Genomic DNA, 16282 nt, shown 5'->3' with positions numbered 1-16282 from the left:
TTGTCACTAGAGCTTGCTGTGTCTGGCCCTGGCTGCACAGCCTGTGGCTTGGAGTCAGTGTCCTTTCTGTCCTCCTGAAGATGAGGCTTGTGTGAAAGGTTCCGTAGGGTGGCCAGGGTGTCCTGGAGAAGCTGTCCTATGGACCCCCACAGGCTATGCTGGACCTGTTGGGTCTGTGAGCTCTGAGACTCGGTGTGGTGGGACAAGATGGCAACCAGAGTGACAGGGAGTGGCATTCTTTACCAGATCCCTTTGTAAGAATAGAAACAGACCCATCTTTGTGCGTCTGTCCCTTCCTTCCTAAGCGGACCTGCCTGGGATGGCTGGGGAGCATCCATGAGGCACATGCTTCTGTGCATGTCCACAGAGCGAGAAAGTAAGATTTTCTAAACTGCCTTTTCACCTGAAGTTTGAGTACTTTCTATTTTCTGGGTGATTGAACAATGGGAAGAACTGAATTTTTCATGGCTGCATAGTATCCACGGACATTTTTTGTCATTTGAGTGGAACTTATTTGTGACAGCACTTTACCTAAGGTGATGATGCAAGCCATTGCCCCACCGTCTTGGAGTGCCCCACCTGCTTCTGGTGGTCACTTTGCACAATGTTTAGATACACTGTGACCAGGTCGGAGGATGTGAACACGGCAGAGGGCTAGGTAGATGCTTCCTGGTTGTCTTCCAGAAGAGCTGTTACACCTCACACAGCAGCTCAGTGGTGGTCTTCCCTCACTATGGTCACCAGTTTGCCTTTGTTGGATGACAGGTGGCTGTATGCCTTGTGCCTCTGGAAGAGCCAAGCAGCTGAGTAGAGTGGGAGAAGATGCCCCCTCTCTTCATTCACTTATGTCTTTGGTCACCTATTAAGTCAACCGGTTTTCAGTAAGTGGCCCCTGGCATGGTGATAGGTGATAAAGAGAAAATCGGGAGTGCTAACGTGGGAGACAGTAGCAGCAGCTCACCATGCAGTGGGGGAGCTTCAGGGCTTTGGAGCCTAGTTGCCTGGGTTTACTTCCTGACCCTGCCACCTTGGTGCTGGGCCCTTGGACAGGTTCCTCAACTTCTCTGGGCCTCATTTTCTCCTCCTGAAAAATGGTGATAAGAAAAATCTCCCCTCATTGGGCATTGTTGAGTCGATCCTCAGCGAGCACTCAGAAGGCCACCAGTCCCCAAGTCTTCGACAGCTGTTCACTTGTGTGGATACTGTGTCATCTGGCTCATTCCGTGTTTTTTATTAACCCTGGGGTTGGGAACCGATGGCACCCTTTTCCTTACAAAGAAGAGGGGAGGATCAGGGAATATGAAGCTAGGAAATGGTGGCAGTGAAGTTGGATCAAGGAGCTTCCTGGCTGTATATTCTGAGTCCGGAAGTTACTCAAAAAGTGTGCTGTCTTCTGCAGGAAAGGGACAGGAAAGGAGTTGGATTTTTGGTTTGTTGTCACTGGAAATAAAGTAGGGATGGTGTGATTAGAAATGGAAGTGGAACATGATGTGTTGGGGGACAGAGCAGCCAGAAGGGCTTGGAGAGTGGCGCTGGTACCAGGGGAGCTGAGTCCAGGGTGCACGTGACCTTGAGGTGCTTCAGGCATTTAGGTTTCATTGTTAGTTTCTCAAATTGGCATGACTGGTATTGGGGGCCCGGGAACTCTTGGTCAAGGGAGCAGCACCCCCCCCCAAGTGTGACAATCCAAAATGCCACAGACCTTGCCAAGTTCCTGGGGCGGGGGAGGGGTGAGGAACCTGCCTGCAGACCCAGTGCAGGGAAGTCTCTGGAAGCGTTTGAAGCAAGTTGAGATTTCTGTGGCTCTGGGTCCCGCGTGGGGAATGCGCTGTTGTGGGGCGAGAGTCTGGGCTGGATACCTGGGGCGTCCTTGGTCCAGAATGTGATGGTGGTGCCAAGGTTGGATCTATTTCCAAGGTGTTCCCACTGTGTCCCAAATCATTAAAATCATTAAGCAAACTATGAGCCTGCAGTCCCATCTCCTCAGGGGTGGGAGGATTCCTTGAGCCCAGGGTTCAGGGACAGCCTGGGCAACACAGCAAGAACTCTGTCTTAAAAACCAAATCCAGCAAAGAGCCAAATCACCCCAAAACATTCAAATAAAAGCATAAACACTTAAAAAAAAACATCAAGAATTTATGAAGGCCTCCCAGATGTGAGGCTCCTGGTTGACATATTCTAATGTATTTTTGTTTTACAGATGAATGAAATTGAAGTATGTCCAGAATGTTATCTAGCTGCATGCCAAAAACTAGATAACTGATTTTGCGAGCCTTGTGTAAGTTGGATTTACTTTCTTTATTTCATTTTCTGAACTCTGTCTTTGATGGCTCAGTCTTCTCCAGGGGGCTTAGGAGACGAAACTTTTTGATGAAGTTTTAATACGTGTTTTTACTGATAAAATGACCTAGATAGAATAAGCCTCCTAGGCTGTTCGTGTGTGAGAACTAGTTAACCTGGGAAAACTGCAGAACCCAGAGTTGAAGGGAATTTGGTACGAAGGTGGAATGCAAGCAGGGGGAGGTGTGGGATGTGGGATGTGGGGAGACAGGACATGCATGATGTGGGTGACAGGGTGCATGAATAATGCTGAGAGTTTTATGAGTATTGATGAGTGTGTCATCCACAAATCTTCTTGGGCCTGTTTTAAGAAGGTTAGAAATCATTCATGGATTAATGTTATAGACTCTCCAGTCCATGGTGCTATTTTTTTCTTTCTTTCTTTCTTTTTTTTTTAAATTAGCAAAGAGCAAAGTTCAACTTTTTATTGAAAATGTTAAGAGCTGTCAAATAGACCAAAGCTTATGCTTGACACTTGGATTCTTGGTTTCCATTTTCTTCTCTGGGGCAGAGGGATGAGGTGAAGGACCACCTGCTGACACAGCACCTGCTGCTACAGCGCCCTCACCAGCCCTGATGATGCAAATGCAGCTCTCCAGTGTGGACATTGGCCAGGGCCTTTGCAGACAAACCAGGCCAAAAAGATTCAACATTTACACCACCTGCCTCAACAAGGGTATTGATCTTATCCTCTGTGACAGTCACCTTGTTCTCATGAAGGATGAGGGCAGAGTACATGCCAGCTTGGGGACAGAGGCCATGGCAGGCTGCAAGGTGAAGTGAGATCTTCACCCCAAGCGGCCTTAATTTGTTGGAAGGACCAAGTACCTTGGTGGCTTCTGAGGAGAGAACAAATCATGGTTCTTACAGGATCTAAAGACACCTTGATTTCTCACTGTGGATCTGAATTTCCAAAGTGGTGTTTATTTTTTCCCTCTGGGATGCTAGAGGTCAAAGCCAGGGCCTTGTGCATGTCAGCTGGTATTTTGCAGAGAGAAGTGGTGTGGGGTGGGTAGAGGGGGTGGGAATGGAGGGCTGGAGGGGCATGACCGGGCAAGTGAAGGGAGAATCAAAACATGCCTATGTCCCTTTGGGCCTTTGGAGATAAACACCTGAATACCTGGGGCTCAGTGGTAGAGTATTTGCCTAACATGTGTGAGGCCCTGGGTTCTATCCCCAGCACCACATAAAAAAACTAAGTGAACAAAATAAAGGTATTATGTCCATTTACAACTACAAATATTTTAAAAAATGAAAAGAATAAGCACAGCCTCTGCTGCCCTCTGTGCCGGCACAGGGCAAATCAGCCCACACTTGGGGGGGGAGTGGGCATCAGGGCTCTGTGTGGTATAAGAAGGCGAGTGCCTTGCTCACAGCCATCCAGGTGACACCAGAGCCAGGACTCCAGCCAGGTTTTGTTGTCCTCGGATTCTGTCCCCTCCCCATTAGAGCCCTCCCCAGTTCTGTGCAGGCACCATGGCCCCCATCTCTAGGGAACCCCACTGGAGCCCCTGTGGCTGCCTTCTCCCTGCCGTCTCGCCCTCCCCAGCTGGGAAGTGTGTCTCACTGCCAAATGTGTGCCAACTCTGGGTTCTGTTTTTCTTCTAGAGCAATCCACATCCATTAGTCTGGGCAAAATTGAAGGGGTGTCCATTTTGGCCTGCAAAAGCCCTGAGGGATAAGGACAGGCAGGTCGATGCCCATTTCTTTTGACAACACAACAGGTGGGCATTAAAAACAGGCTTTGAACATATAGCTTCACCCGAACCTTTGACATTGTCACTGGATAAGAAAAGAGGTGGAGGGTACGGCTATTATTTTTATTATTATTACCATTTTTTAAAAGTTGATTTTTCCTCTTGTTGTTCACTGGTATGGCTGTGATTTGTTTACTGTTTTGATACAACCCTTGATCTCATAGTAGAAAATGATTTCCTGTGCTGTGTTAAGCCTGATAATATGTGAGCTCCAGTTTTTTTCCAGGTACGTTAGAAAATAATCTTATGTTAGTGGATTTGTTGATCTAACTGGCATCGGAATGGATTCCTGGGCTATTTTAAGTGCTGCTGTCCTTTTTTATTTATTTTTTTTTTATTTTTCCTGTCATAAATTAAATCTCTGTGAAAATTGCTTTTCAAAATAATGCTTTCAGGGATCAGATGTATTTTCCCAGATTGCTGGTAAATGAATCTCTTATCATCCTGCTGGGTAGTTCCCTCCTGTTCCCTTTTCTCTGGAAATTACCAGGGGCTGCTGTTTTGACAGGTGTGACCTTCCCCTCCCAGCATCTCTGCCCTCCCTATTTCCGCCACATACCGGAAAGTGCCTTTCAGCTAATAGCAGTTCCCTTCAGGGCAGAGCCCCTGCGCTCAGAACAACAGGTAGACAGGGATGAGCAGGTTTATATTGCAGTCCTCTCCTGGCAAGATCCGTTAGGGTTAAATGAGGCACACGCCAGACTGCCCCTGCCCCTGCAGTTTGGAGACTACATAAGGGAGTCTGTTTAAATACATGCAGCACAAATTATACCCCACACGGAATACACAGAAAGAAGTTTGTATTTTGAAATTTTGCTTGAGGTCTTGCAGATCAAAGAACAGTGTGAATTCCAAAGTGACTCACTTCCTTATTAGGAATCCCAACAGGAGACCAGATGGAAATTCCTTGATAGGGTACTCGGTTTGATAGGAGGTATCATATTTGGATTTTAATGGCTCTTGTTGGAAATCTGCTGAAAATTCTTTTATTAAATTTTCATTCAAAGAAGTATACATTTGGAGCCTGCTCAGCCTGGGTGCTGGGTGCTGGGGACATGGGAGTGAATAGGCAGGCAGACATCATCGCTGGGAAGATGGGTCACACCCAGGAGTCTGTTGGGCTAGCCATCTCCATCAGGAGGTGGTGGTGGGCCTGGTGCAAAGGTTTGTGCAGAGTGGACAGCAACAGCAGAGGCTCAGTCAGGGAAGGGTGGTGAAGCTGGTGTGTGATTAGAACAGGGAGCAGGGAGAAGAGGATGGTGGGAGACCAGGTCCCAGGGGTGGGCAGGAGTTGTTGTTCTTATTTGAAGAGCTGGAAGAATCTGTGGCTGTTGGGAAAAGTGTAAACAGCAGCCGTACCCCAGAGAGAAACCCCAACATGGCGTCTAAGGACTTCTTCTTCCTACCTTCTTCTTCTCTGCAGTGGCGCGAAAAGTTCCCGCCCTTGTGAATTCTCCCACTGGCCCCAATTTTAAACCTCGCTAGCGGGAACCTTAGCCCCAATGAGAACTAATTCCTGGGCGCGGGAACTGATATCTGGAAGAACTTGCCAATAAACGGGTGTCCTGCCATTTATCTAAGCCCTACCATCTCCCCTTTAGTTCTATATAAGCACACAGCTTTTTGCAATAAAATTGGAATTCTCCCGGTGAAGTGTCTTTGCGTGGGGAATTCTTTCAGTGGCAGCCTGTTGATCCCATGTCCTGATCAGAGTGTGGGAAAGTGAGCAGTCTTGGTGGTTTAGGATGCCTATTCTGTAGGCTGGCACAGCATGGGGATGTGCACTGGGATGTAGGTGACAGGGATAGCAGTGCTTGCCCCACATACCAAGTGCACCAGGAGCTGAGTCAATCATCCAGCTCCCTCTTGTGGGACCATCCTGCAGAGACCTCTTGGTCCTTCCCTTGCCAGCCATCCGCTGAGAGTGGCTTAGGTTGTGAGAAGTATGAGTGTGGGCTTTGCTCCACAGTGGGCAGAGGCTGTCCCCACAGCTTGCAGGTTCAGTCTTTGATTCTAGGTGGGAGCCACTGGGGAGCCCGGCACTTTGTGTTAGTTGGTGAGACTGCCCTACCCCTCTGAGCGTCTCTAGTACCCTCTACCCCCGCAGAGTGACTGTGTTGCCCTGTTGGTTTTAACTTGGGTGAGGGGAGCCCAGGCAGGGGGTTTTGTAAAGACCATCCACAGTGCTGCAGTGACAGAAAATCCCTAAAATGTCCAGCTGTTCTCTGAGTGTCAGAAATGACCGGCTTCCTGTGTCCTGACACCCACCTTTATGCTCATGCCTGCTGGGGAGGTTCTCCCCAAGGAGTCCCTCTTTTCAGGAAGGGTTGCTGCCTCCCCAGAGGCTGGCACAGGGGGAGGAAGGCTCACAGACAGCTGCTTTGGTGGGACCAGGCAGCATGAGTCCAGGCTCATTGGCACAATGCCCAATGCACTGTCCCCTGCTCGGGGAGCTCAGAGGTGCACCAGAGGCCAATGCACTGTCCCTTTCTCAGAGAGTTCAGAGGTGCACCAGAAGGCCAACCTACTGTCCCTTGCTTGGGGAGCTCATGTTGGGGTGGAGGAGCCAAAACATACACCTGAACATGTCCAAGTGAAGTAGATCGGCGGAGGGAGAACTCAGCACGCAGCTCCTGTCAGCTTAGTGAGTGCTGGCGTGGGCCTGGGGGCCTCCTGCCCAACTCCAGGCATGTTCCACGAGTCCCATGTGTTCCTTTTGTCTTTGAGAAGAATTTGCTTTTTTTTTTTAAGTTTTATGATAGACCTGCACATGTACAGCCAAGTTAAAAATTTAGGAACTGGGTTGGGAGTGGTGATGCTGGCCTGTCATACCAGCTACATGGCTAAAGCTGGAGGCTGTCTTGAACCTAAGAGTTCAAGATCAGCCTGGGTAACAAATCAGGATCTGTTTGAAAAAAAAAAAAAAAGACTATACGACAACAATAAAAACAATGAAAAAAGAACTATTTTATTAAATACTTGCAGATTTTTTTTTCTTTTTTGGGGGAGTTACTGGGGATTGAATTTAGGGGCACTTCACACTGAGCCACATCCCTAGTCCTATTTTGTATTTTATTAGAGACAGAGTCTCACTGAGTTGTTTAGCACCTCTCTAAATTGCTGAGGCTGGCTTTGAACTTGTGATCCTCCTGCCTCAGCGTCCCCAGCGCAGCTGGGGTTATAGGTGTGTGCCTGGCTCAGAATTTCTTTTTAAGCTAAGATTAATTGAGTACTGCCTGTGCACTAGGTACTATTTTAAGTGTTTTTATTTTTATTTTTTTGGCAGGGGGGGTGTTATATCTTTTTTTTTTTTTTTGTAAGTTGCTTTTATCTGTTCTACTGATAAGAACTCGGGGGCCCAGCAAGGTCAGTGCTTTGCCCAGGTGACTCAGCTAGCATGTAGCCAGACTGGCTAGAATCATGAGAGTGTAACTCTAGCCCTTGGGCTCTGTAGGGTACTGCTCGGGACCTCTCATGACATGTACTCTCCCAGAGACTTTATATAGTAAAGCAGATCTAATTTCCTTTTAAATATTTTCTAGGCTCGTTTTGAGGGAAAGAAGCACTTTCCCAAGGCCTCTTTGAAGGCACCTAGGAACTTGGGAGGAGACAGTTATGTACTTGAAGCAAGCAAAAGTCTGGGCAGAAACAGGGTCACAAGATGTGGCTGCAGGCTCAGGAGTCCCTGGTGGTGCATGGCCCTTGGCTCAGGTCCACTGTGTCTGCTGCACTGGGGAGGTTTGGGGACTTCACCTCCTATCAGATCTGCACTGTCCAGCCTGAGTGTGACTGAAGAGAGGCCTTTGTCTCCTCCTAGCCCTCCCTGATCCTGAGGGAGGTAAGTCATCAGGCCTTCGCAGGAAGGTAGCTGGTCATTTCTGACACTCAGAGAACAGCTGGACATTTTAGGGTTTTTCACTTTTGGTTTCTGTCATGAGCCACTATTGTCAGAAGTCAAGAGTGGCAATAGGGCACCTGTGTGCTCCATCCCACCCCCACTGATGGCTTTACTTCCTCTTAAAGCACAGGACTTCAGGGTGGACTGTGGAAGAGTGGGAGAATTAATGCTAGAAGCCACAGTTTTGCTTCTTTTCAAAGCATGTGAAGGCGGGGACTCTTGGTCCAGGTCCTGCTCCTGCTGCTCTGCAGGGCAGGGAGTAGGGGTCCGGCAGATAGTAGGTGTCCGCTTCTCTCTGGGAGCAGGCTCAGGCATTCGTTCCCAGCACCCACTTGGTTTCTCCTTGGTGTATACCTGGATTAAGCTCCTCTGCTCTTGCAGCAGGGTCCTTAGAGCATCCTTCCAGGAACTGGGCTGGTAGCCCAGAAGGCTCTAGCTTGGCCCCTGGGAAATGTGTTGTTTTAGCACATGCCTCTTCCAGTAGGTTTCTAAGGTTCTGCTTGCATCTCATACAGAAGCCATGTTTTAGGATTGTGGCTCTTAAGAAGCCCTCCCCATCCCACCTGCTGGGGTCCAGGCTGACTGTGCAGGTAGCTGTGCCCAGGGCCAGGGTTGGGAGAAGGGATAGATTCTTCTTCTAGAATTCACCCAGTTCGGTTGGAGCTCGGGTGTTTTGTCAGGCCTTTTCTTTCTTTCTCTGTTTCTTTCAACTCTTTGTGATCAGAGTATTTCCAGAAGTTCCCAAGGTGGAGAAACTAACACCACAAATTCAGTGAGCAGGTACCCCTCCCTCACATCCTTTCATTTCATCTCCAGGAAACAGGAATGAATTTTCCTTTAGATTGGGCTTTGAAAACAGATCCACATGGCCAGTCAAATTCTCAAGTTTCTCAATCTACTTTCTGCAGCTATCAACTGAAATTAGAACCCAGGCATGGCTCTGATTAATTACTTTCCTCTCAAAAAAAAAACAAATAAAATTAACAAACAACTCTAAAAAATTTATGTGAGTCATCCATATGTACAGCCCTGTTCCAGGATCTGGAAATACCCCTGTGGTATGCTTTAGTACCACCAAACTTAGCAATGAATGGCACTGGCAAAGGCCATGAGAAGGGCCAGTCATTCAAAATGGGAGTGGCATGCAAGAAGGGAAACAGGGGTGAAGAAGTTGCAGTTAGGCTAAAGTCCTGTAAGAGCTTGCACTGGAGGTTTCTGAGATTCTGTTTTATATGTGTTTTTTTTTCTTTTTTTCCCCAACAAATAAGCAACTCAGAGTCAGGAAAGTGTGGAATGATGCTCATTGCCACCAAAGTACATTTGAGCTGCCAGGCAGCAGGGACTTTGCTAGTGGTCTTTCATGGCTCATTCTGGAGAGGTACGTTGGGGAAGAAAGCAGTGTTTTGGGGAAGGGAGGAGAAATATGTTTCTGAAGTTAAGAATTTAGAGAAGGTCCAACCTCCCTGACACTCTAGCCAAAGAAGGTCATCTTCATAGCAATAGCAGTCCCAAAAGAAGAAAATGACCCAAACTTCAGCAAACAAGTGAGGATGTGGACTAGACTTTAGGCAATTCTAAAGAGAAGGATGCAGCTGCCTGGAATGGATTTGTACCGAGGAGCTCCAGAGCCAGTTAGTGAGCTGCAGCCTTTGGCATTTGACTCATGCCAGTCATGCTCCTGTGATCATGATTAATTGAGAGGCTGAGGCAGGAGGATGACTTAAGCTGGAGAGTTTAAGACCAGCATGAGCAATGTAGTGAGACCCTTTCTCAAAAAAAAAAAAATAAAACAAAATGCCTCCATAAGTAGAAGTAACCTTAACAGAAGGAAAAATGCTGCATCCTGATCAAAGAACAGATTTACCATGGACTTTTTCAAAAGCAAAAGAAACACTAAAACTATATGAAAATGGACAGATGTTTCAAATTCCAAGGAAAATGAATTTCAAACTCAGAATGTTTTCATCATTTAAGTAAAATAGTACATTAGATACAGGTTTAGTTGTGAATTTTCTTTGCTTTCTTTCTTCCTTTGTGTGTGTGTGTGTGTGTGTGTGTGTGTGAGAGAGAGAGAGAGAGAGAGAGAGAGAGAGAGAGAGAGAGAGAGAGAGAGAGAGATGATTGATTCTGGGGATTGAATCAGGTTGTTTTACTTCTAAGCCACATCCCCCAGCCTTTTTTTATTTTATTTTTGAGACAGGGTCTCACTGAATTGCCCAGACTGACCTTGAACTGGCATTCCACCCGCCTCAGCCTCCTGAGTTGCTGGATTATAAGTATGCACCACTGCGCCCAGTTAGATGTGCATTTTCAAAAACTCCAACGCTCTTTTCATCTCTTTGCAAGGAAGCCTTAGGAGGATGTTCTCTACTAACATCAGAGAGTAAATGAGGAAAGAAGTGGATGCAATTTCTCTCATTTACATTAGGCCCAGCTGTTAAATGCTTTCTATGCATAGTTCAGCTATTAGTATGTTGAATAGTCTTGGGATAAGGCAGAAACAATAACACTATAGTAGGTTGTATTTATATCTAGATACATGGACCCAGATACTTATAAAGCAAAGAGGTTTATTGAGTTCACAGTTTTAGAACTTGAAAATTCAAGATGGGACAGCCCCATCAGTTTAACCTCTGGTGAGGGACTAATGGCAGATGGCATCACAGAAGAAGTGCATGTAAGAGGGAGAGAAAAAAAGAAAGAAAGCTGCAGGCCACCATTATGGGGAGGCACTGCGCTCATATTTTGTAACAACTCTTTCCTGAGAACTCACTCCAGGAGAACAGCATTCCCTTCAAGGCAGCACCACTTATGACTTAAGGGCCTCACACCAGGACTCACCTCCTTTTTTTTTTTTTTTTTTTTTAAAGAGAGAGTGAGAGAGGAGAGAGAGAGAGAGAGAGAGAGAGAGAGAGAGAGAGAGAGAGAGAGAGAGAATTTTTAATATTTATTTTTTAGTTCTCGGCAGACACAACATCTTTGTTGGTATGTGGTGCTGAGGATCGAACCCGGGCCGCACGCATGCCAGGTGAGCGCGCTACCGGTGAGCCACATCTCCAGCCCAGGACTCACCTCCTTTTTGTTGAGGGTATTGGAGGTTGAACTCAGGATCACTCTAGCACTAAGCTAAATCTCCAGCCCTTTATATTTTGAGAGAGTGTCTCACTAAGTTGCGAGGCTGGCCTCAAATTTGTGACCCTCCTGCCTCTGCCTCCAGAGTAGCTGGGATTAGAGGCATGTGATATTGCTCCCAGTTTAGGCCCCACCACTTAATATCACCACAGAGTACCAGGATTTCAGCACATAAGTTTGGGATAGACTGTATCCATAGCAAACACCTACCCACCATGGGAACTGCAAAATTTTGGCCTCTCTTATAGCCAGGACTTGTAGCCTGACCCAATTGATGAGATGTGTCTGTGTCACATTAAGGAAGTGAACAGGGCTGAGGAGGGTGATCTATCCTTGGCTCTGGAGTGGCAGCATTGACACACTGCAAGGCTGAGATCCTGGCACAGAAGTGCCAGGGGTACAAACTGGAATCCAGAGTCTGTATGAAATAGTAGCAGTTTTGCCATGCACAGTGGTGTCCACTCAGTGCACCCCAGTCGTATGTCTTTTCTTGTTGCGCTTTGTGTTTTTCCTGGACTTGGCAATTCTCTCAACTTTTTATTTACTTTGTCTTCATTTTGCTAATTATGAATTTTTCCTCATACTGTTTTATTTTGTGGGGGGAGGGGGTCGCTTAACCACATACCTACCATTTTTTTTTTGTATTTTATTTAGAGACTGGACTCCCTGAGTTACTTGGCATCTCACCGAAGCTGAGGCTGGCTTTGAACTCACCATCTTCCTACCAAAGCCTCCTGAGCCTCCAGGATTACAGGCTGGCACCACTTTTCCCAGGTCTTCCACATACTCTTCAACAGGATCATGATTTTTTTTATAATGCAGCAGATATTTCATCATCTTCAAACTCCTTCCCTGCTTAATGAGTGAAAGTCCACTTTTGTTTTTATTCTTCCAGTGTTGGGGATTGAACTCTGGGACACTGTACCACTGAGCTCCATCTTAGCACTTATTACTTCTGTAATTTTGAGACAGGATTTCCCCTGTATTGCTAAGGCTATCTTCAAACTTGTGATCCTCCTTCCTTAGCTTCCCCAGTAGCTGAGATTTCAGGTGTGTACCCTTGTGCCCAACTGTTACCACTTGATTCTTGATTGCAAATAAAGCTGCTACCTTGGGGCTGGGAAGTAGCTCAGCCTCCCATGCGTGAGACCACAAAACACAAGGCCTTGTGTTTAAGAATAGTAGTACATCTAGCCTAGACATATCCTTTAGGGGGGGGCCTGCACTATTTATTTCTCCTGACTTGTACTTGAGGTCAAGAAGTTGGTAAGGACAGCAGAAGTACAGCCTGCTGGGACATCTGCTCCTCTGCTTGTTGAAGTAGAGGATTCAGGTGTATTGGGCTTGTGGGGCAGAGTTCTTTCTTCCCCTGGTTAATCTCTCCCCTGTCTGTTTTTGCCTGGGGTTTTGCTGTCCTCTCCTGCTTCCATCCTGAACCCCCTTACTTCCACTTCTCTCACTGCAGCCAAAGCCATCTTTTTTGTAGAGGAACAAACAGGCCAAGTCTGACCCCTGCCTAAAATCCTCCCATGGGCTCCCGTTGCAGTTATAGCAAAGCCTGGAATCCTGGCTGTGGCACCAGGGCCCTGCAGGGTCACACGCTTGCTGTCATCTCCCCATTCCCAGACACCTGGCTTGGGGCCTTTGCACTCCCATCCTGCTGCCTGGAACCCTATGGTTACTCCCATGTCTTGGGTCTTTGTTAGCTTGTCTCTCATCAGGGCCTCACCTATTCAGTGTAACCTCCCCTGATGACCGTCTCCTGCCCACCCTTTCTCTTTTCCACATTCTAGGCATTTTCTTCTTTGAAATCATCTTGTTTATTCATTTCCTTCCTTTTAAAATTCGTCTGTTTCTGTTAGACTACAACTTCTCTAGGAGAAGGGGTGGTGCCTGTGCAGCGCCTACTGGGAAACTAGAAGGTGCTCACAGAAATGCCTGCTGAAGAACTGGGCCAAGGAGGAGGCCTCCCCCATACCTCTACTCCTGGGGTCTCCAGAAGGTTGTGGTGGTTGAAGGGTCTTTGTGCTTTTTCTGGTAGACAGAGCCAGATGGCAGTTTCTAGGACCTTCCTGGTGAATGTCTAGGAGTTCTGCTGGGAACTGGGCCCCAGGGCACAGCACCTTCTGACCCTGAAGTGCCCACTCACTTGTCCACAGAGGTTGGACAATGGGAAAAGTGTCAATTTCAGTTAATAAGGGCATCTATATATTGAACCCAGGTCAAGGAGCCGAGCCCAGACACTGCTGGCTCAGCATGGTGCAACAGGCTGGCCTTTGTGATCATCGGTCATGTACCTCACAAGTACCTCTGCAGGGTTTTCTCTTTCTCTTTGGTTGAGGAGGCTGTTGGTCTTGTATCCGCCCAGCTTGGGTTTGGGGTAGACACTTGGACTGTGTGCATTTCTGCCCTCTCGAGGTTTCTGTGACTGAGGTCCCTTTTCTCAGGTTAGTTGGGTTGTGAATTCTGGCTCTGGTATCCAGAAGGGAGATGATATCTTGTCATTGGGTTCAGTCTCATAGGCATGGTTCCTGTGCTTGAGCAGCTCATGGATACTCCATAGGCGACGTGTAGGGAACGTGGCACATATCGCCTGGGGTTCCCTCAGGGAGATGTTTGTCACACAAATGGGCAGGACACATCTTCACTTCTTTCTCAGTGCCTGTCCACTATGCCTGGAGGGACTCATGTTTCCCCTGGAAATCCATTGCCCAGAACATGTAACAGAAGGTCCCAAAGCCTGTCTTTACATCAGCAGAAGCTGGGCAGTGCTGCCTGGTCAGTTAGTCACATTTGAGATGGCCAGGGAAAAGCAGTAGAGTCTACCAGACTGGGAAGGTTCTGGCCCAGAGCCCTGGCAGAGGTGTAGGATAAAGAAAGGGAATCCCTCAGGTATCCTCGGCTCAGCCAGGCCACCAGCCAGTGGGGCTATCAGCCTAGAGGGGCAGTCAATGGTTGCAGCTTCAGCTGGCGGAAGGATCTTTAGTTGTGGGTATGTCCCTACTTGCCCTCCCTCAGAAGGCAAAGAAGTATTCCTGCTCCTGGCAGTGAGGCCCGTGGGCCACAGTGTGTTCCTTAAGATGTTTGTGGAAATTACTTTGCTGCCTCTGCAGGGCCCAGGTCAGACCCCCACATGTTCCTTAGGCTTGGGTTAGGAAAGAACAGCCAACAGGGATACTCCATGACACTGGAAGGGATGACAGGGTTTCCTGAGATGGATACCCACAAGAATCTCTGCTGTCCTTCAGCTGCCTTTTTGGACCTAGTGGCCAAGAGGTGAGAGGAACTGAGTCTGTGCTGTGCTACTTCCCTGATGCTCTCTGAATGTCAGGCTTGGACAGAACAGTCAGCTTGGGAAGACAGAGGCCTGGGAGGGAGGGATTGCTAAAGTTTCATCCTGGAATGATGCCACCCTTGCTCCTGGGGTGCCCCTGGCCTTCTTTGACCCTTTGTCTAGGCCATATCACCTGCTCCCATGGGTCTCCATTTGTCACATGCTGGCCCCAGATTAAATCTCTGCAACCCCACAGATGGCTCCCATGGGTTCTGGACCGGGTCACTGGACCTCTGACAGGGGCACACCTTTCTTTACTGGTGTCAATCAGCAGTTCAGATTTTATCTGTCTGAGATGGACCACCTGTTGCCTCATCACCAGGGCTCTGTATCACCCTCTACTTCCCTGGGCATCCAATGACCACCAGCCCTGCAGACTCCCAGGCCCAAACCCTCGGCTATCCATGACTCCTCTCCACCTGAACCCTTTCCTCTTGGGAGCAGGTTGGATTCTGCTTGATATTCAGTGCTGGGTCAAAAAAACTCACTGATGCTCACCCACTGCCTCCTTGACTTGATTCTCATAAGTCCCTCCATACCACTGCCAGTGGCTTTGTCTTGGATGAAAGTCACATCCCATCATTGATTTTCCAAAAAAACCCTCCTAGGCCACCCATCTCACTAAAAGCAGAAACCCAGGTGCTGCCCTGTTCTCCAGGATGTGCAGGGTTCCGACCCTCATGACCTTGAACCCCATCTCCACCACGTCTCCCCTCCACTCTCTGGCCCTCACTTCAGGTCCTCTCCATGGGGGTCTTTCCTAGCCTACTACATGGGGTGCCCCTTCCCATCAGCTACTCTCCATAACAGCGTCATGTGGCACTGTCCTCCCCTACATTTGGGCCATGTGTGGACACTCTGCTTCCCTGCCTATTTGCTTGTGGACCAGTGTCTCCCTGTGGAGTGTGAGCTCTGTCAGGGCCATCACCACCCTATTCCCAGCTCCTCCTGCAATGCCTAGTACTTAATCAAGCTTCATACTTACTAGTGGAATTAAGGAATGTATCCAAGACTGAGTGATACATAAAAAATTAAAAATCCAGTAATGCATGAATGCAAGTTATGAGATGAAACTATTAAAGATAGCCATGAGTTCTTGAGTTCATAAATCAGGCAATTGTTCCTGGACAGGCATACAGAATGTGGCTTACTTTGAAAAATGCCAGGGGGGCTGGCAGCAAGCTCAGCGATGTGGCCAGCAAGAAAGTTTTCTGGAGACTAGGGAGGGGTTGTGGCACACTTTTAGACTCTGCAGGAGCTTGGTACCTGAAACATTCTTCTATGATTTGTCCCTACAGGCCTCTCTCCAGCCACACATTGCCACTACCTTTCCCAGTTATCACTTTGAAACTGTTTCCAGCCACTTTGGGCAAAGTTTGGAATTCTGAGCTAACCAGATGCTCTAGATGGGGTCTTCCATCAGTGACAGAGGTCAGGTGGACTGCCTGTTTGCCTCTAGATGGCAGTACAGAGGACACAGGTTGACTCACAGAGACAGGGCACCTTCCAAGCAAAGGACTTTGTAGACACTAGAAACTTCCAAAAGGAAATGTGGCTGCACTCATGGAAAGATACAGCAAGTGGCAGAAAACCCAACTGAAACTTCTCTGGAGAGAAGAGAGGGTGAGACGGGAAAGGAAGAAGGGACAAGCTGCAGACATGGCCAGGTCCAGGGACTCAGTGACATCCTCGTGCCCATGCTTGTGTTCTCCATTTCCATTTGGAGTTCTGCTTTCCTATGTTGGTCTCTTCTCAGTTTCTGCCCCTAAGTGCAGTGGACAGTTCCTAGAAGCTTCATGTCAATAGTATATCTTTCCTGCT

The 16282-nt window shown here is 47.8% G+C and overlaps 1 protein-coding gene across 26 annotated transcripts in view; it reads left to right on the top strand.

Annotated features, from left to right (window-relative positions):
• LOC144252070 (phosphatidylinositol 4,5-bisphosphate 3-kinase catalytic subunit delta isoform-like) overlaps window positions 1-16282 on the top strand; it is a 132174-nt gene that overhangs the window by 101851 nt on the left and 14041 nt on the right. For 15 of the 26 annotated variants that reach the window (XM_077794614.1, XM_077794611.1, XM_077794608.1 and 12 more), the window contains 3 exons: window positions 2201-2278; window positions 2852-3016; window positions 11782-11901. The exons of 1 other annotated variant lie outside the window; for it this stretch is intronic. In XM_077794614.1, coding sequence (XP_077650740.1) covers window positions 2917-3016; window positions 11782-11901 — 220 coding nt within the window. In that variant the 5' untranslated portion in view covers window positions 2201-2278; window positions 2852-2916. Of the gene's footprint in view, window positions 1-2200; window positions 2279-2851; window positions 3017-3948; window positions 4065-9357; window positions 9374-10953; window positions 11024-11781; window positions 11902-16282 lie in introns of those variants that run through there. 10 more of the 26 variants (XM_077794627.1, XM_077794623.1, XM_077794633.1 and 7 more) reach the window with 8 other exon arrangements.

The sequence above is a fragment of the Urocitellus parryii genome, unplaced genomic scaffold (genome assembly GCF_045843805.1).
Source record: "Urocitellus parryii isolate mUroPar1 unplaced genomic scaffold, mUroPar1.hap1 Scaffold_37, whole genome shotgun sequence".
Classification (NCBI taxonomy): Eukaryota; Metazoa; Chordata; class Mammalia; order Rodentia; family Sciuridae; genus Urocitellus; species Urocitellus parryii.
This window is presented reverse-complemented; position numbering and strand designations above follow the sequence as displayed.